Below are 20,179 nucleotides of genomic sequence, written 5' to 3'. Positions count from 1 at the left end.
CTTAGGAGAAAAGGCGATGGGGCAGGAGGAAAGGGTAGCCCAGGTGGAGTGGGTCACACCCAGGGAGTTAGAGGGTGCCCCCTCTGAAGAGACTGCCCTATGGGAGCTCCTGGGCCGGCCAAAGCTGTTTCTCCACACGTCTCACTTGATCTCTTTCTGTGTCTCTACTTCCAGGAGCCAAAAGCTCTTTTTTCCCCTCTTTCTGTTTCTTCTTTCTTCCAGCCTTCCCGCTCAATCTTTCTTTCTTTGGCACAATCGAAAACCGCGTTTAACATAGGCCTCTCTGCCATAGCCTGGAGTCCCTTTTTTAAAAAAAATTCACAAGGTAAATATCTTCGTATTTCTTCTTTGTTTGTGTTCTCTTTCTCTCTCTCCCCTCTCTTTCAATCCCTTTTCCTCTATCTCTTCCCCCTCTCTCTTTTCCTCTCCCTCTCCCTCAATCTTTTCCTCTCTCCCTCAATCTCTTTTCCCCTCTCTCTTTTCCTCTCCCGCTCTCTTCCTATCTCTTTTCCTCTCTCTTTTCCTCTCCCTCTCTCTCCCTCTCTCTTTTCCTCTCTCTCCCTCTCTCAATCTCTTTTCCCCTCTCTCTCTTCCTCTTCCTCTCTTCCTCTCTCTCCCTCTCTCTCAATCTCTTTTCCTCTCTCTCTCAATCTCTTTTCCCCTCTCTCAATCCCTCTTAATCTCTTCCCCCCTTTTCCTTTCTTTTTCCTCTCTCTCAATCTTTTCCCCTTTCTCTCCCTTTCTCTCTCTCAATCTCTTTTCCCCTCTTTTTCCTCTCCCTATCTCTTTTTTCCTCTCTCTCTCTCAATCTTTTCCCCTTTCTCTCCCTTTCTCTCTCTCCCCCCTCTCTCTAGCTGTTTTCCTCTCAATATCCCTTGCTCCCCCCCCCCCATCTTGCTACTCTCCATTTGTGGGCCAACCCTGTGCCAACCCCTCCAAGTTTCTAAACCCTTGGAGAGGATTTCAAACATCCTGGCTGGGATGGGAAACCAACCTGACATTCCCAGGGGTGTTGCTGCTACTCCTGGGGGACTCAACCACGCTGTGGTGAGGCCCCTGGGCTGGTAACCAGATTGCTGGAGAATTCTGGGAGTTTGAAGCCCACACATCTCCAAGCTGCCAAGGTAAAAAAAACAAAAAACTGTCTAGACCTTATGGAGATTAGCATGAGTTGGAGAAATGTGCAAAGGATCGTGTTTGCTGGTGTGGTGGGACCAACAGAAGACCCTGCCCACAAGCATGTCAGCTTTGCAGAATAGATGAAATGTCCATTAATGTAAGGAAGAGGAAGTTCTTACTTGTCCTATCAATTTCAGGATCCCACAACATACCTGTCAAGTAGGCCAGCTGTATTCCTTTCCCCTTGCAGGTGGAAAGCTGATATTTTTTTTAAAAAAATGTCTCCTATCTTAAGAAAGTGGGTGCAGTTGAGATTTCAGCCAAGGTTTTGCAGCTTGCAAACGTCTAGCTAGCTTTTCTCGGAGAGAAAGTGTCCCCTCCCTTTAGATTATCATCCTGTTTTGCCGCCCTGACTTAAAATATTAATTTCATATCCAAAGCCTTCCAAGACTGTGCAGCTGAAATTTGACCACCAGTTTGTCAAAGGACGTTTAGCAATCTTGCACCAGTTTAAAAAGGCAGTAAAACAGCATATTGAAATTGGTTTAATTTTATTTTTTTTAAAAACAAAACATTGAAGATGGAAGAAAACTTTGTTCCCAACTACTTCAAAAATCTTGTTCTGACCTAGGCTTCCCCAGCCACGCGAAGCCGTCCTCCTCCCTGGCCCCTTCTCTGCCTCCCATACAGAGCCCTCATCAGAGCCTTTCCCAGACTCCAGGACTGGCTCATCTTCCTCCCCAACCTCCTCACTGTCCGAGTCTGCGCCCAGCTCTGCTGGCCACTGGCAGGCCACAACACACTCCCGCTGCCAGGGTTGTCCCATTACATTTCATGGCTGCTCCTTGTCTTCGCCTTCCAGGGAAAAACCGAAGCAAGTTCAACCTCCAGGAAGAGTCCAGCCACAGCACGGGGGTTTGACTTCAAACAGGTGGCATTAGGGCTGCAGGTGGGGCCAGCCCAGGAGGACCCCTCCCTCAAAACCTTCAGCACTTCTCCTGGCTTCCGCCTGGATGGACTTATCATTGGGCACCTGCGTTTCCAAAAGACGGTAGGGGCCTGGCCTTCTCGGGGGGAGAGAGAGGCCCGGCTGGACTCAACGCCAGCGGCTTCCAGCGCCCCAACTGGGCTACTATTATGCCTAAGACATTTGTAAGCAGAGCTTGACTGCGGAGAGTTGGTGGACCTGAGCGAAATGTGTTGGTGGAGGAGAGCGGCGGCCAGCAAATACAGACTCGACTCTTTTGACGTTTGTGGTGCAAACGGGAAGGTGGCTGCCAGGCCCTTCCTCCTCATTGCCTCCTCCGTGTCAACAGGGCTCTCTCTCTGTGTGTGTTTCTACCTTCCTGCCATGCTAATCCCTTAAGGGCTCCAGATGCTCACTTCTCTTTAAAAGCACTTGCCGGACTCTGCCAGATTTTGCGATAACAGCCTCAATGTTCGTTTCTGCCACCTGTCCTTGCCTGCTTGGCTACAGGCCCTGGTCTCGGCTCTGGAACCGACCCCATGGGCCTGCCATCTTGCCAGGGTCCCGATGTCCTGCCTTGCAGACCCGGGTTGCAAGCCATGACTCTTGGGAGTCCCCAAGCTCACCTGAGTGCCTGCACCAGGCCCAGCACGCCCCCCCAGACTAGTCCCGGTCCTTTGCCTACCCCACTGCCCAAACTGTGCCAAAGACCAGCTCTGGGAATCCTGCGCCTCTCTTCTGCCTCCTGGCATTGGGCTTGCCAGTTTCCTGTTTGCCCTGGATCAGCTGTTCTGGAACCGACGGGATTTTTGCCAAGGGACTCCTGCTACAGAGGAGGGGCAGGCGGATACTTGCCCCCCCCCCTCTCCAACCTGTTCTCCCTTCCATGGCGGCCGTCCTGGAAAAGTCGAATGGCAGGGCTGAATCCTCCCCATTTTCTCTGGGGCTTTTGCACTCTTGGGAAGGGCCCCGGGTCCCTGGCTTGCCCCTGAATTATCTTCGGTTTTCGATTTGCACTTCTAAGCTCTCACTGGCGATCCCACGTTTCCCTTGGGCGAGCGAAACCCTCCGCTGAGGTTTTGGCAGAGAGACACTTCCCCCTCTCCCCTCTCGTTGCTCTACTCCACAGTATTTCCCCTTTGGGACATGCCCATCCCTAAATCTTATTTTTTAAAGTCAATAAAGAATCAGAGGGATTCTGGGAGAAGCAAATCCCGTTCCCTTTCTCTCCCTCGTTCAGCCTCTCCCTTCTCACAGCCAACAGCAGAACGTGTCTGAATCTAGTTGTATGTCTGGTTTTGGTAAATTGTTTGTAACTTGTCCACCAGCTGTACCTTCCCAGAGAATTGTCTCTCCTTACACATCTATATAAGGGTGGCTCATTGGCTAAGACGCTGAGCTTGTTGATCAGAAAGGTCGGCAGTTCGATGGTTCGAATCCCTAGTGCCGCGTAACGGAGTGAGCTCCCGTTACTTGTCCCAGCTTCTGCCAACCTAACAGTTCGAAAGCACGTAAAAATGCAAATAAAAAATAGGAACCACCTTTGGTGGGAAGGTAACAGCGTTCCATGCACCTTTGGCATTTAGTCGTGCCAGCCACATGATCACAGAGACTTCTTCAGATAGCGCTGGCTCGTCGGCTTTGAAACGGAGATGAGCACCACCCCCTAGAGTCAGGAATGACTAGCATATATGTGTGAGGGGAGCCTTTACCTTTACCTAGAGAAGTCAATTCTTCCTTTTCCTTGGCAGCATTAGAACTACTGCGTTTCTCTGAAAATATGACTGGGTTTTATTTTCTTTTAAGCCCTGAAAAAATGGCTAGGGCTTTTTTTTGGTTGGGTCTAATTATTGACTCACCTCATGTTGACAGTCCTGCCCAGCAGGAACACGCTGGCAGCCCACTTCTGCGGCCGCTTTTAGTGCTTTCTGGAAGCCTCTGAAGGCGAAATGAAAGCCAGGGGATGCTGCGCACATCAATCCAGAGCCCGTTTCTCAGCTGCAGAGAGCTTTCCGGAAGGCTTTGATGGCAAAATGGATGCTGGGGGCTACATGTGTGAGCAGCAGCAAGTGACCACAGAAGTGGGCCTGCAAGGCGAGGTAGGTGCCCGGGGTCCCCACCCTAGTTTAATTTTTTTACCTGTGTGCCTTGCCCCCACCCCCTGAATCCCAGGGTGAGCAGGGACTTAATTAGGGCTAATTTTAGAGATAGGGCTTAATTTTAATACCTCCATTCAAAAACATGATAGGGTGTCTTTCCGGAGTAGGTCATAACGGATTTCCCCGAAAATAAGTAGGATCTTATTTTCTTTTGACCCCCGAAATAAGCACTTGGCCTTTTTTCTGGAGAGGTGTTATTATTTTTGAAGTGCAGGAGGCAGCGAGTGTGGTCACCTCATGGCTGCTGCTGTGTTGTATATATTTTCTGGGAGGGCTTATTTTCAGGGGAGGGCTTATTTTAGCGCATGCACTCAAAAGCCTAGTTGGGCTTATTATCCAGGGAAATAATATTTTCAGGGAAACAGCGTATTTTTGGGGAAACACGGTAGCATCTCCCTCCTAATTCTACTGGCTGTCATACTTCTAGGAAATGTATCTGAGGCGATTTCAAGCAGATGAACATGGTAAATACTGGCCACAGAGTTCTTGAGGAGAAATAGCAGCGACCCCCAGGTAGAAAGGTAGCACAGCAAAGACCAGGCTGGGCTGGGCTGGAATCTCCTTCATTGAAACACTAGTGTGGGTGTCAGCAACCCGTGGCTCTGGAGCCACATGTGGCTCTTTCATCCCTCTGCTGTGGCTCCTTGTCTGGTGATCCCACCACATTTCCCACAGAAAAGAAAACACCGGGAGCCACCAAACCTGGGTAGGCATGATGGGGTGGTGGTGGGGGTCATGTGACTGCATGGGAGTGAGGGATGTCGAGTTGGCCACGCCCACCAAGGTTTTGTGGGTCGTGGTGTTTTCTGTGGGAAATGGGTCCAAATAGCTCTTTGAGTGTTTAAGGTTGAAGACCCCTGCACTAGCATTTAGTCGGCAGGAACTTTGCACTGGAGGACCTTTGCAATTTACACTCAGGGTGGTGACTTTGGGGATTTTTTTTTCCCCACGAAAATTGAAGCCTTAGATGCCTCTTCAGTGGATGTAAATAAAAAGAGTTTCCTTTCAAAACAAATTCACATTCCAGCCTAAAAATGACAAGTGGTTTCAAGGCCAACCTTTTGTTCACAGCCACAATTGCTCTCAACTCCCCATCTTTCAGGACACAAAAATAACTCTTTATTATTTACAAAAGAAAAATCACATCACATCAGTACTGCCCCTCACAATGTTTTGAGGGAAGAAAGTCTTAGCACTGTACAATCAGGTTCCTAAGCGGAGTGCCTTTCTGGAACCCCCGCATGCCCCCCCAGTCTTGCCCACGCGCCCGCCGGGAGTGTTGCTGTGGGCATGGATGGAGGGGCCTGTCCTGAAATGATACCGAAGACCTGGGCCCATGGCTAAGCAACCTCAAGCCAGTCTTAACGCCAGACTGGCGAATTGCCTGTGCACAGTGGCCTGATGAGACTTAGACCAGAGGTCTCCAACCTTGGCAACTTTTAAGACTTATGGACTTCAACTCCCAGAATTCTGGGAATTGAAGTCTGTCAGGGTTACGACCAATAAAAAGCAGGAGCCTCAAACAAGTTTCAAAAACAATCCAATTTCGCAAGTTGACAAAGTCCACAAGTCTTCACCTTGCCAAGGTTGGAGATCCCCTGACTTAGACCAGGGATGGGGAGACTACGACCCCTTTTATGACCTGTGGACTTCAACTCCCAGAATTCCTGGCTGTCTCAGGAATCCTGGGAGTTACGGTGCACCGGTCACCAAGGGGCCGTAATTCCGCACCTCACAACTTTGACAAAAAAAGGACTACAGTATCGTTTGCGACAGCTTTGGGGGGGGGGGTGTCACAAATCAATGCAAGGAAGTGAAGTTGCCGTCGGTTTACAAAGAAAAAAATTCAAGTAATCGTCTCAGCCGCCCTTCCTCTGGAAAAGCGAGAAGGGGAGGGCGGGAATAAATAAATAAATAGTCACCAGAGCCAGTAGGGTACAACTCCCGTTCCAGATTGAGAGAGAGAGAGAGAGAGCAAGGTTGGCTCTGGGGCACACGTTCGTTGAAGGCAGACCTTGAAGTCATGAATAGGTAGAGGCCAGTAGGGAGAACCCAGTTCCCCCAAGCAAAGGAGTTACAATTAGAGGGAGGGGATGCCTGATTGGCATGTGTGTGTCCCCCCCCCCTCTGGAATAGTCCGTCATGGACAGTGGTGGGTTCCTACCAGTTTGGACCGGTTCAGACAAACCGGTAGTGGGACTGGAACTGGCAGCGACCCAAGCTTGCCATGCCCCCAAACTGGTTCCCTGAGTGGTGCAGGCAGCAGCGCCATCTTGTTTTTCATTTCTGTGCATGTGTGGAACAATTTTAATTGCACTGCGCATGCACGTTCAACATGCATCAAGCACGTGCGTGCAAAGCACGGACACGAGTGAACCTGCAGTAGTGCCTGCCGGAACCCACTGTCGGCCATACTTGGCCCCTTTGTCTATCGGAGGAATTGTGCTGTTAGGAGGACCAAGTGCTGGTGGAGGAGGACTCAGCCTGGCTAGCAGCACCAAGGTAGGCCTCCTTCTCTTGTCTAATGTATCAAGGAGCGAGGGCGAGGACAACCAGGGATCAGCAGTGGCTGGAAATGATGACAAGGGAGCAGCTGCTCGTGAGTCTATGACAATTCAACACGGGCAAATTGTCATGGCCACGTCTACGCAGGACAAGAGTTACACTAATATGGAAGAAATAATGCAGGGGTGTCAAACACTATTTCATTGAGGGCTGCATCAAGGTTGTGGTTGACCGTGGGGGGGGGGCATGGATGGGGTGATCATGGCCGGGTGTTTGCAGCCAACAGGGTGGTTGTGGCCAGCTTGATGTTGTGTCGGGGATGCCTGTGGGGCTGAGGGGATCCATTGTCTCCAATGTGTCCCCAGGGGACAGTGGCAGCCGCTCACTGACGTCAGTTTGGCCCCACGGATTTAAGGCTGACTGCATTCCAGCCCAGATGGGTTGGCACCAAGTTTTAGATCAGTACCCGGCTGACCTAGGCTGGAGCGCAGGCACTAGGGGCCAGTCCTTCACTATTTCCAGGAAAGCCTCACGGGTCAGATCTAACCACATCCGTGGGTCGGATCTGGCCCCTGGGCCTTGAGTTTGAGAGCCCTGAAATAGTGGAATAGGATCATTAAAAGAAAGGATGCCGAAGGAAGGACAAAATGAAATATGAATGGCAAAAATTAAAATAATTTCTGAAAGCTATCTTCAATAAATTGAATTGTCCCCAAGCGAGTTGTCCTATGGTGAGTTGGCCGTGGCAGGTTGGCTCATTCCAGCTGCTGGTGGCTTCACCAACTGAAGAGAGGGACCAAAAAGGAAGGTGGATCCACTCGTTATCTTCACCAGGGGATATTTGACTCATTCAAGAAGAGTTTCATCATTTGGGGTAACAAGCTCAAGAGGATTTCAACTTGGCCTCCCTCTAGTGGCCGGAGGGCCTCTCCACCTCTGGAAGAACATCGCCCAGCCCTCAACCCCAGCATCAGGGAGGGCTGTGACAAGATGCCCCTTCCAGGAGAGCTGCCTGCCAAGAGAACACCACTGTGGTTTGAAGTGAGGCCAGATCATCATCATCTTCATTGAACGACCCCCTAATCCCTCGTGCAAGTGAATGGAGCTAGCAGAGTGTTTGAATGGCCAGATGCCCTTCTTGTCACCAATGCGGAGTTTTGTTCAGCATATATATTTTCAAGTGTGCCCAGAGAGAGAAATATCTTCCTCTGCCTAAGCGACAGCTCGACCTCAGCTTCCCCTAAAAGTCAGGCTTGCTCCTCCACAGATCCAGGGAGCAGCTGGGCCAGCGGGACTGACCCTTGGAGCAGAGAGCCAGCTACAGGACCTGGCTCTCTGCCATTGGCTAGTTCCCTTAAAACTGACATCCCTCACTGCTAGCTCCTTGGATCCGACCCGTTTTGGCCATCTGGAGTTGGCCAGGGGAGCCTCACATATCCTCATCTCTGGCCTTTCTCCTTGCAGCCCCCAGGCTCCTGGGATGCTTAAACTCCCTGGAGTTTGGAGGCTGGAAGGCAGAGCTGCTTGGAGACTTGCCTTGCTCAAAGCCCCACCAGGCTGCCCTCTGTGGGTAGTCTGGAGGAATGCAGGCATGCAAAGGCCCGTCCCCTGACCAGCTTTGCTCACAAAAAGTCTCTTGAGAGAGAAAAAGCTGCAGGAGGTCCTTAGAGCCCATCTGGCTCCCCCCGTATCAGCTGGGGATGCAAGAAACCCCTCCCCACAATTTTTGTTGCTGAAGAGGAAAGGCAGACATGCAGAGTTTGGTGCAAAAGAGGGACAAGGATGGTGAGTTGGTCGCAGGGTAGTGGAGTGGAAAAAAAGGGGGGCTGCCAGCTTATAGAGTCAACACCCGATTATTCAAGGTAGCCCCCCCCACCACCACCACACACATTCAGCAGCTCCTGGTTAGGCCTTGCTGCCGGTTGGCGCACATTTGAAGCGTCTCCCGGATCCCCGTCTGCCAGTCCTTCACCAGGTCTACGGGAGTGACTGCCTCCTGCGAAGACAAGAGAAGTGGCTCATAATTAAACAATTAGTTGTTTAAACAGATAATTAAAAAATCAGCGGAACAGCTTGCTTCCAGAAGTCATAAATGCTCCAACACTGGAAGTTTTTAAGAAGATGTTGGATAACCATTTGCCTGAAGTGGTGTAGGGTTTCCTGCCTAAGCAGGGGGTTGGACTAGAAGACCTCCAAGGCCCCTTCCAACTCTTATTCCCCATGATGGCGAACCTATGCCCCGCATTCCATAGGTGGCACACGGAGCCATTTCTGAGGGCATATGAGGTGTTGCCCTGTCATGCGCATGCTGGCCAGCTGATTTTTGGCTGTTTTTTGCCCTCCGGAGGCTTCAGGGAACCCTCCTGAGAGAGAAAAACGGCCCAAAGGGCAACCCGGAAGTCCATTCCCAAACCTTAGTTTGCGCATTGGGCTGTTTTTTGCCCTCTCCAGGCTCCTAGAAAGCCTCTGGAACCTGAGGAGGGTGAAAAACAGACCTACCAGAGGGGCTCCTGGGCAGGTGGGGGAGGCCATTTTCGCCCTCCGGAGCTCCAAGAAAGCTGTCCACACATGCGCAGGGCATCGGGGGTCATGCGCACATGTGCAGGGGGCACGGTGCCAGGGGGCATTATGGGGGTGGGCAGGCAAACACACGCAGTAGGCACCCAATTCTAAAAAGGTTCTCCATCACTAGAATAGGATCTACTTGAGCAGGGAGCTGGACTAGAAGACCTCCAAGGTCCCTTCTGGCTCCATTCTGATTCTGGACATTGTTTCTGTCGCCTTTTGAAAAGGCACTTTTGGGAACTTGCTTTCTCTTATTCAGCAGCATGCTAGTCCTCATGAGGAAGGGCTAACCTGTACTCGGGCTACATGACCACTCCCAACTCTTTCCTGCCTCTACTCACTGATCATCGAAGTAGGATCTTTTTTTACTATACGCAGAGAACATAAATCTGTAACTGCTGTAAAGGAACTTAACCAAAGGGGAGATTCAGCCGGTTCCCCGAACTGGTTGTTGCAAGGACCGGCTGGCCCCACCCGCCCCGCCCTTTCCAGGGGTGTCTAGGCAGCCCGTTCATCATGCCAGGTAAGTACAGGGCCTTTGCGGAGGCTCTGGGAGAGTGAAAAGTGGGCTTACTGGAAGTCCAGAAATGGGCCCAGGGGAGGCCGTTTTTGCCCTCCCAGAGTCTCAGGGAAAACCTCTGGACCCTCGGGAGGGCAAAAACTGCCCCCCTCGCCTTGAGGAGGCTGAGTAGGCCACGCCCACCCAGCAACCAGGGAGAGAACAGGTTGCTAAAAATTTTCAATCTCACCCCTGAACCTAACCAATATTCCCACTAAACTGAAGGGCTCCTGCAGAAAATGTTCACCTACTATGCATTTCAACTTTGTCCCCACTAGTAAAGTCTACCTTCCACCCCATCCCATGCCTGCTGTTTCTCCCCAAAACTACAAGATCATTTGCTTTTTTACTCTGGTGTGGTAACTTTCCATCAAAAGAAACCTATGTAATGGAGGTGCATTTTATCCTGACTTCTTCAGCTATCCATCACCATTCCAGCCACTGCAAAATACTCCTTGGGTGGGGAACTATCCTACATGCTGTCCTGGGATAAGAGGAACAGTTAAGGGGTTAAATTAGGGGTGTCCAACCTTTGGCCATTTTAAGACCCCTGGACTTCCAGCTTCCTGAATTGCCCAGCCAGGTTTTTTTCTGTGCTCACCTCATTCTGGATGTTAAGATTTGCCCCGTACATCAACAAGGTCTTTACCGCCTGGAATCGTCCTAGTCTGACCGCATCGTGAATGGGTGTATCTCCTTCCTGGCCAGAGAGAAAGAGAGAGTCTGCGTTCACACAACACACTTTAACTTGGTTACGAATTAACTTTTATATATTTCTGGCCTCGCACGGTGGTTTGGACTAACCAAACAGACTTGAGTTGGGTTTGCGTTTCAGGTTAAGCTGCTAAAAACCAAATCTCAACCAAGTTTGATGTGTAGTCCAAATGCGTCTTATTGCTGGGGTGTCCAACCTTGGCAACTTTTAAGACTTATGGACTTCAACTCCCAGAATTCCCCAGGGGAATTCTGGGAGTTGAAGTCCACAAGTCTTAAAAGTTGCCAAGGTTGGATGCCTTTATCCTGTTGCGTCCTTAGCAACGGTGGGCTTCACATTTTGTTACCACTGGTTTGCCACTCGCTTTGCGGGTGCAAACGCCCCTTCCGTGCATGCACCTGGCCTTTTGTGCATGCGCTTTGCTCACACACACCCCTTCCGTGAATGCACCCAGCCTCAAAAGCGTGCCTAAATAGGACAGCATAGAGCCGGGTGGGCAGACTCACCTGCGATTTCCACTACCGTTTCAGGCAAACTGGTACGAACAAGCTGAATATCACCTCTGCTCCTTAGCGACCGAGTGAAACTTATTTTGTAGATACAGCCAATTTAAAAAGTACACAAAATCCCCTCCATCTTGTTCCTTCAAAAATGGGAAGGGGGCTACTGGAAAAGCCCAGGGCTGACCTCAGCCAGCAGAGACCCTGCCCAGCCCTTAAGAATGGCATCGTTGGTAAGGAAAGAGAAGAATATGTATTACATGACCTGGTTCATCCATTGCATAATGGACATAATTTGCATGCACTGGATTCGTGCTTTGCAAAGAGACAAACGATAACGAAGCCAAGTCGGACTCTGAATATTCTCCAGACCCATCGCATTAGGCCAGAAAAAGTTTCCTTCTTGAGCTTTGCATGTTTGATAAATGAAGTAGCTGCATTTTAATAACTTGGGAGTCAGGTTTATATGAGCCTCAGTGGTTAGGGTGCAGTACTGCAGACTACTTCTGCTGCCTGTCGGCTGCCAGCAGTTTGGCAGTTCAAATCTCACCAGGCTCAAGGTTGACTCAGCCTTCCATCCTTCCGAGGTGGGTAAAATGATGACCCAGATTGTTGGGGGCAAGAGGCCGACTGTAAACCACTTAGAGAGGGCTGTCAAGCACTGTGAAGCAGTATATAAATCTTAAGTGCTATTGCTATTCCTTCTTTCCTCCTTCCCTCTCCCTTCCCTCCTTCCTTCCTTCCATCCATCCATTACTGTGTCTGAAGACAGATGTAAAGTACAACTAAGATCAAGAACTCAGAACACCCTTCCTCCCATCCTGCCTGCCTGCCTGCCTCCCATCCTCTCTTCTTCCTCCCTCTCTCCCTGCCTGCCTTCCTCCCATCCTTCCTTCTTTCTCTGCCTCTTCCCCCTTCCTCCCTAACCGCTTAGAGAGGGCTGTAAAGCACTGTGAAGAGGTATATGTCTGCTATTGCCTTCCTCCCATCCTTTCTTCCCTGCTTCTTCTCCCTCCTTCCGTCCATTCTTCCATCCATCCATGTTAAGGGCAAGAGGTTGACTCTGTAAATTGCTTAGAGAGGGATGTGAAATACTATGAAGCAATATATATGCTATTGCTGTTGTCCTTCCTCCTCTTCCTCCTTCCCTCCATTCATATTTCACACTTGACAAACGGTGTGGGATGTTAGCGATTCAGCAAGATGTCAGTATCCAGTCCTTGTCTCAGCATGTGTGAACTTGGCCATCGTACGACATTCCCTTGAGCCTTGACAGTCCTGATCACTCAAGGTTCAGGCTGAACCGAATCGCTTCCTTATTATCAATCTTTCTCCCACAAAAAAAGATAATTGGGAGAATGGCACTAGAGTTAAGGTTGAGATGGAGATGGCCACGATAAGGCACCCACTGCCCAGAGGTTCGGACTGCTTTGCCCAAACTGGTAGTGGAAATCACGGTTGGGGCCGCCCAACCTCCCTGCTCTATGCTGTCCTATTTAGGCATATTTTGAAGCAGGTGACATGCACGGAAGGTGCCTGTGTGAGCAAAGCGCATGCACAGAAAGCCAGCCACATTGTGGAAGGGACGCAAATGCCCACAAACGGGTGCACACACAGGGCGAACCAGTGGTAATAAAATGTGAAGCCCACAGCTGCCCCTGCCTTCGCATCAAGCATTCCCCCCCACCCGGCTTCCTGCACCTTATCCTGGGCGTTGATTTTCGCTCCACAGGCAATGAGATGCTCAGCGCAGTCAGAGTGGCCGGTACGGACCGCCACATGCAGGGGTGTGCTCCATAGCTGCAACCAGAAGGAAAAGGTCCACCAAGAATCCTCAAGATGTGGCTTGTTTAGATACAGGAAAGGGGATCCCCCTTCTTTCCACCCCTTACCTTGTCCCGGGTAGAAATCTTGGCTCCACGGCTGATCAGCGCCTTGAGGATTTCCAGATGTCCCCCGCGGCAGGCCCAGAACAAGGGGGTTGCCTCCAGCTGCACCAAACAAAGCAGAAGATGCTCCCTAAGATCCTTCTTGGGCCTTCTCCAACCTTCCAAACAAGTCAGATTCCCACTCTTGGGGGGGGGGGTGAATGGAGAAGACCTTCCAATGCACCTCGCGGGAAGTTTAGAAAGCCAATTTGGAGAAGCTGCCTGTCAGTTCCCGGACAGGAACCAGTTCCCAAAACAGTTCTATCGGTTTTCGTTCTATTGGTTCTATCACCATATTGGTTTTGGGTTGTTTTGCTTCTGTGCATGCACAGAAACACATTTTTTTTACTACTAGCGCACATCGAGTGTGCCCGCAGCCAGCCCCTAAACGAACCAGCAGTAATACTAAAGCTGGAACTCACCCCTGCTCAGAAACACTTGGGATTGTAAGCCGTCAATTGAGACTCACCATGTCTCTTGGCTCGACTTTGGCCCCTGCTTCCAGCAACTTGTCCACGATCTCTTTGTGTCCCCGCAAACAGGCTCGATGCAGGGCTGTGCATTTGAACTGTAGCAGAGAGAGTAAAGAAGAGATTTGTCTCTCGAGGATAATTCTGCAGTCTGAATTTCTCACCACTCTGGCCCTGGGAGGGTTATTCCTAATGCATCCTATCTCCCTGCGTGCAGCACTGCGTAGAAGAAGAGGGCGGCTGGCATCTACTGAGAAGGCTTCAGCACTGCTTACAAAGCCTTCTGTGCCGGATACACCCTGAGACTCACTTGTAGGCACACTAATTTTACTAACGGAGTTGGAGTTGGAAGGGACCTTGTAGGTCATCTAGTCAAACCCCCTGTCCAAGCAGGAGACCCTACATAAGTGATGGCATGTGCCCTGCCCTCCGCTCATGCGTGGCAGAGTCCCAAAGACCAGCTGGCTGGTGGGAGGCATGCACGCATCCGCAGCGGAGGTGAGCTGCTCATGTACCTATGGAGAGGAAGCTGCATGCTGCTTCTCCATAGGTTCACCATCACGGCCCTACACCATTTCTCTGAGAGGCCCTGGGTGATCTCTGAGCTTGGTTGTTTTCTTGCAGACATTTCATTACCAAACTAGGTAACATCTTCAGTGTTAATGCTGAGTAGCACTGATGCTATGACTTAGTTTGGTAATGAAATGTCTGCAGGAAAACAACCAACTCAGAAAGCACTAAGGACCCCTTCAACCCTGAGCTACAAATATTCTCCTTTATTGGTGCTAGTTTCTCTACCCAAAGGTGCTTTTTTCCAAAAAGATAACTGGACTTTTCTTTTTAAAAACATTTTGCTTCTCATCCAAGTTCATGAGAAGCAAAATGTTTTTTTAAAAAACCCAAAGTCCAGTTGTCTTTTGGAAAAAGCACCTTTGGGACAACCATGACCTGGATGAATGAGCGGTGGCCTAGAGGCAGAGCTCTCGCCTCACAATCAGGAGGCTGTGAGTTCAATCCTAGGTAGAGGCAGATATTTCTCTCTGGGCACTCTGAGAATATATCTCCTGAACAAAACTCCGCATTGGCAACAGGGAAGGGCATCTGGCCATTAAACACACTGCTAGCTCCTTTCAGTTGCTCAAACTCCATCCGGTAGGGGATTATGGGGTTGTTAAAAGATGATGATGATGATGATCTGGATGAATGAGGATCTCATTAGTTTCTCTACCCCATGAAAAAACCTATTCAGCTGATGAAAAATGAGGTATCAGCCGAAGCTCTCTCTACCTCTTGGAAAATTCCCATCAGGCTGGCCCTCAAGGAGCAACTTTGCAGAATGACAGACTTTTCAAATGCCAGAACTTTTAAGTGCAGCAAACAAATGTGATCTAAGGCCACCTTTTCTGTATCACTGCTCTTGGATGGTTTAGAGAGAGAAAAAGCACCCCCATTTCTTTTTAAAAAAATATTTTTAAAATTAAAGATCAAGGTGACTCAACGTTCAATAAAAGGACATGTTTAAAAAGAACAATAATTGAATGCAAAGATATTCTCCTTTCCTGCAAAGCAAACGGCCATCTTCCAACCAAACTTTTCATAAACGCTGCCACACGCCAAAACACACATGGCATTTTTACCATGATCCTTTGAAAAGAGATTCCAAAGGCAAACATATTTTTTTTTGTCCCGAAACAAACTTTGTTTCCCCATATCTTTTAAAAATAAAATGCTACTTAATGGATGGAAGGAAAAGGGAAATGGAGCGCCTCTCCTAAAACAAAATGTCCTTTCCAAACTTCCAAGTCTGAAAAACAAGTGCATTATTCTGAACGATGGTTCTAAATTGTTGGAAGAAATGTCCATCTGGGTTCAGTTCCAAGTGGGGGGAAAAGACACTGGAAACACAGGCTTGCTCCGACCCTCTGGAACAAACTCCCCATGGAGATTCGTACCCTCACCACCCTTCAGGCCTTCCGCACAGCCCTTAAAACCTGGCTGTTCCGACAGGCCTGGGGCTAAAGACTCGCTGCCCCACTTCGAATGGTATGATTGTTGTGTTGTTGTTTTTTTAACTATGTATGGTTTTATGTTTTCTGTAACTTTGTTTGTTTTTCCCTCCCTTTGAGTTGTGAGCCGCCCTGAGTCCCCTTAGGGAAAAGGGCGGCATACAAATAAATTAAAATGAAATGAAATGAAATGCTTGGAAAGATGGCTTTAATGGTGGACAGGATCACCTGGCTTGAGATGCTGGGGGGAAAAGGGAATTGATGCTGAGAGTGCCCTGGTTTTATACCCTCTCTGGGCCCCACCTTAGAGCTTCCTGTTCGAAGAAATGTATTCTGATTGGTGGTCAGACTCCCAGGGGGCGGGGGACTTAACTAACTTTGTAGGCTGTCCTGAGTCCCAGGCTTGGTTGAGCCTTGCTGGGTGATGCAGTGTTCCCAGGTGGCACATGGTGAGATGGGTAGAGGGCTAATCCTATCATGTCCTGAGGGCCGTGTCTTAATCCCATCATCCTGCAGCTGAAGATCTTTGTTATGTAGAATAGACTGGCTCAGGCCTTAAATGGCCCATTAACAAAGGTTGGGGGTGTGTGAATTTCTGCTTCCCTTTGGGTGGGGAATATTCTGCCCTTTTAATATCCCAAAATTAAGAATTCCCTGGATAATAAGCCCAAATGGGCTTTTGAATGCATGCATTAAAAGAAGCAGTCCCCCCCCCAAAAGCCCTCCCTGAAAATATTGCAACATAGCAGCAGCCATGAGATGACGATGCTCCCCATCTCCTGCACCTCCAAAATAATAAGACTTCCCTGAAAATAAGGCTAAGTGCTTATTTGGGCGGGGGGGGGGGAGTGTCAAAAAGAAATAAGGAGAGAAGCAACTTAGAACTGATGAGAAATTTCCTGACAGTTAGAACAATTAATCAGTGGAACAGCTTGCCTCCAGAAGTTGTGAATGCCCCAACACTGGAAGTCTTTAAGAAGATGTTGGATAGCCATTTTCCTGCCTAGGCAGGAGGTTGGACTAGAAGACCTCCAAGGTCCCTTCCAACTCTGCTATTGTATTGTATTGTAAAATAAGACTCTGTCTTCATTTTCAGGGAAACACGGTATTTCCTAAAATATTTCATTTTTCCGTATTTTCATTTTTGGGTGGGTGCTAACTTCCTACATTACCCAAAGTATTTTGCCGGTATTATGAATGGCTCAATTGAAACTCACACAATTAATCAAACACTGGGAATCTTTGCTGGTTGGTGAAGGATTGTTCCCATCACCTCTAACAAGGGACATGTGGCTTATCGTTGCTAGGAATGATAGCCAAGCAAATTCTGGAAGGTTGCTTGTGCTTTTGCCTATATAACTCTGCATTACGGATTTTAATTTTGGATATTTCGGCCAAAATATCCATCTGGTCTATAGATGTGACTCCGTCAATGCACCTGGTAGCCAGCAGGTGGTGCTTGAGTACCTTGATACTGTAATGAGACCAACCCAACTGGCAGAAAACCACTTGGGGAAAAAGCAAAATTTTGTATATATAGCTCAGAAAGAGGGAGTGGAAATCCAGATTTTCTGCCTCAATTCATTCAGATGCCCTGATGTATCACTAAAAACAGGTATCGTAGAGCTAAGCTCCCTTTTTATGACCCTGTGGGTTCCTATTCAGGGACTATAAATATAAAATGTTAGAATGTATGTAATATTAAAATGAAACTGCTTTATGTTTCAAATTCAAACCATCTTGGGATATGCTTCTCCCTGTTGTGGCCTGCCAGCATAGCTGGCAGCAGATTCAGACAGTGAGACGGTTGGGAAGGAACATGGGCCAGTTCTGGAGTTTGGGGAAGGCTCTGGCATGGGCTCTGTGTTGGAGGGAGAGATGGGGCCAGGGTCTTATGCCAGTTATCAGCTGCCTTCAGAGCCAGACATCAGTGAGGCAGATGAACATCTGGAGGCTGTTTCCACTGTGCGCAAGCGCAGAGTTGCCAGACAAAGGGAACAGTTAAAGAACAGGGGTCGACTTGGGAGTAAGGCCACAGGTGGACAATGAATGGCCCCTCCCAGAGGAAATAAAAGAGGAGCAACAGAGGAATGGAGTTTGCAGGAGACAATTAGTTCGCTTCATTGGTTCGTGTCTCTCCGAGACTCCTGGTCAAGTTCTGCAGAGATCGGTCTGGCAGCTCTCCAAGCCAGATAAGGTCTGTGACTGTAAAGCCTCCCTCGAAAGACTTTGCTGGATATGAATGAGCAGAATTCAGAATTAATGAAAGGGGTTTTTGTCGGGACAAGGAGTTTGGGAAGCCTCAGTCAGAATACTCCCACCCTTCCTTTGTTTGAATTGTCACACATCTTTCAGATGAAAGGTGAGACTCTTGGCAAATGATGTAGGGGGTAAGTGTTCCTTGGTGTCCGCACAATACCTTGTCATGGATATTGGGGTCCCCTCCATCGGCCAGATATTTATCGATAACAAGAATCCGGTTCTCCAGTGCGGCATCAAGAAACTGCTCTGGCTCCACCGATTCTATCTAAGAAAAGAAAAGACAGAAATTATCTCAGATTTGTTTTACTGGGGGGCTCAAAAGGAGAGAATCAGAATGCATAAGGGAGGGAGAGTTGAAGCAAATTAAGTGCGGGGAGTTTCAGGCTGCCATATTAACTTTTTTTGACTCCCTGTAGCCCCTGGAGGACGGTTCATTTCCTGACAATGGGAACCATTAATCAGTGGAACAACTTGCCTCCAGAAGTTGTGAATGTTCCAACACTGGAGGTTTTTAAGAAAAGATTGCATAACCATTTGTCTGAACTGATGTAGGGTTTCCTGCCTGAGCAGGGGGTTGGACTAGAAGACCTCCAAGGTCCCTTCTAATTCTGTTATCCTATTCCACTCCACTCTATTCTACTCTATCCATGGAATGGTTGCAAGAATTGGATATGTCTAGTCTAGTGAAATCTGACACTACAAAGGTAGTGACAGGTTTTATTTTCCTGGGCTCCAAGATCACCGCAGATGGGGACTGCAGCCAAGAAATTAAAAGAGGCTTGCTCCTGGGGAAGAAATCTATGGCAAATCTAGACAGCAGACTAAAAAGCAGAGACATCACCCTGCCAACAAAGGTACGTATAGTCAAGACTGTGGTTTTCCCAGTTGCAATGGATGGCTGTGAAAGTTGTACCATAAGAAAGGCTGAGCACCAAAGAATGGAGGCCTTTGAACCCGGGTGCTGGAGAAGACTCCTGCAAGTCCCTTAGACTGCAAGGCGATCCAACCAGTCAGTCCTAGCGGAGATCCACCCTGGCTGCTCTTTAGAAGGCCAGATCCTGAAGAGGAAACTCAAATCCTTTGGCCACCTAATGAGAAGGAAGAAGGACTCCCTGGAGAAGAGCCTCATGGTGGAGGGCAAAAGAAGAAGGGGACGGCAGAGAACGAGGTGGCTGGATGGAGTCACTGAAGCAATCGGCGTGAGCTTCAATGGACTCCAGAGGGTGGTAGAGGACAGGAAGGCCTGGAGGAACATTGTCCATGGGGTCGCGATGAGTCGTATGCAACTAACAACAACAAAGTCTAATGAAAAGAAAGACTAGGTGTGACATGATAGTCTTCCAATATTTGGGCCATAAGGAACAATAGGGTTAATCTATTCGCCAAAGCCTCTGGGGTAGGACAAGAAGCAATGGATGGAAACTAATCAAGGAGAGAAGCAACCTGGAATTAAGAAGAAATTTCCTAACAATGAGAACCATTAATCAGTGGAACAGCTTGCTTTCAGAAGTTGTGGGTGCTCCATCGCTGGAGGCTTTGAAGAAGAAACGAGAGCCACTTTGTCTGGGATGTCATAGGGTCTTCTGCTTGAACAGGGTTGGACTAGAAGACCTCCAAGGTCCCTTCCAACTCTGTTACTCTGTTATTCCTTTTATTAAGAATGGCAAACTACCTTCCTCTTGTTGCCAAGGAAACACCACGGTCATGAAGAAATCTTTTATGTTTTATATAAAGAAGCCGAAAGAGAATGATAAATTTATCTTCTCGTTCCAAGTTTTTATCCGCCATCCTTTTTACATTTGTCCTTTCCAGAAATAGAGGCTTCCCCCCGAGACTGTCCTATCTTAAAAAATAGTGCTGAGAAATGAATGAGCAAATGAAAGCAAAGGAATCTTTACATGCTGCTTCTTCTCCTCCTTCTCCTCCTCCTCCTTCTCATACTTCATTGGATGCTGGCTATCATGTTGATGTATATGAAATGCTATCCAAAAAATGTTTATACATGTATATTAAATGCTATCCAAAATGTTTTTGGGGAAAGAGGAGTAAGAGCTGAAAAACATACAGAGGAAGACTCCCAAACCGAGGAGGAGATGAAATCACACTTAATCTGGGAAATATGTCTAAAGAGTACTTATAAGCAGCATCCTGAATAATGGGAAGCAAGCTTCCTATAATCTCCAATGTCCTCACCACTCTCTGTAGGGACTTTCTATCTCAGGCGCTGCTGCCACCAAACCAAATAGGGATGTGGTTTGTTAAAACGCTCTCTGCCGTGCCTCTGTAGAAAGTGGCCAGGACAGAAGGAGAAAGATATGCTCTCCTCATAGGATGCAGATACTGGTTTGCATGCTTCTCACTAAGGATGACGTGTGGAGAGACTAGTTCAGATTGTTAATTATCTGCACCCCCAGATACTTAATA

General features: G+C 48.6%; 2 protein-coding genes across 3 annotated transcripts in view; one reads left to right on the top strand and one right to left on the bottom strand.

The window, feature by feature from the left end:
* Positions 1 to 3,649, top strand: part of CNNM3 (cyclin and CBS domain divalent metal cation transport mediator 3) — a gene marked incomplete in the record, with an annotated part of 54,700 nt that extends 51,051 nt beyond the window's left edge. Inside the window, 1 exon segment of the mRNA XM_087706115.1 lies at positions 1,982 to 3,649. Coding sequence (XP_087562241.1) covers positions 1,982 to 2,040 — 59 coding nt within the window.
* A 1,692-nt stretch (positions 3,650 to 5,341) lies between these two features.
* Positions 5,342 to 20,179, bottom strand: part of ANKRD23 (ankyrin repeat domain 23) — a 29,768-nt gene continuing 14,930 nt past the window's right edge. Inside the window, exons 4-9 of one of the 2 annotated variants that reach the window (XM_087706113.1) lie at positions 17,913 to 18,020; positions 13,487 to 13,585; positions 12,982 to 13,080; positions 12,791 to 12,889; positions 10,476 to 10,574; positions 5,342 to 8,746 (exon numbers count right to left, since the gene is read on the bottom strand). In XM_087706113.1, the coding sequence (XP_087562239.1) occupies positions 8,642 to 8,746; positions 10,476 to 10,574; positions 12,791 to 12,889; positions 12,982 to 13,080; positions 13,487 to 13,585; positions 17,913 to 18,020 (609 nt within the window). In that variant the 3' untranslated portion in view covers positions 5,342 to 8,641. The remainder of the gene's footprint in view (positions 8,747 to 10,475; positions 10,575 to 12,790; positions 12,890 to 12,981; positions 13,081 to 13,486; positions 13,586 to 17,912; positions 18,021 to 20,179) is intronic. The other variant, XM_087706114.1, reaches the window with a different exon arrangement.

This window comes from Thamnophis sirtalis, unplaced genomic scaffold, assembly GCF_051295495.1.
Source record: "Thamnophis sirtalis isolate CommonGarterSnake01/CBP01778 unplaced genomic scaffold, rThaSir2_p1.2 scaffold_2, whole genome shotgun sequence".
Taxonomy (NCBI): domain Eukaryota; kingdom Metazoa; phylum Chordata; class Lepidosauria; order Squamata; family Natricidae; genus Thamnophis; species Thamnophis sirtalis.
This window is presented reverse-complemented; position numbering and strand designations above follow the sequence as displayed.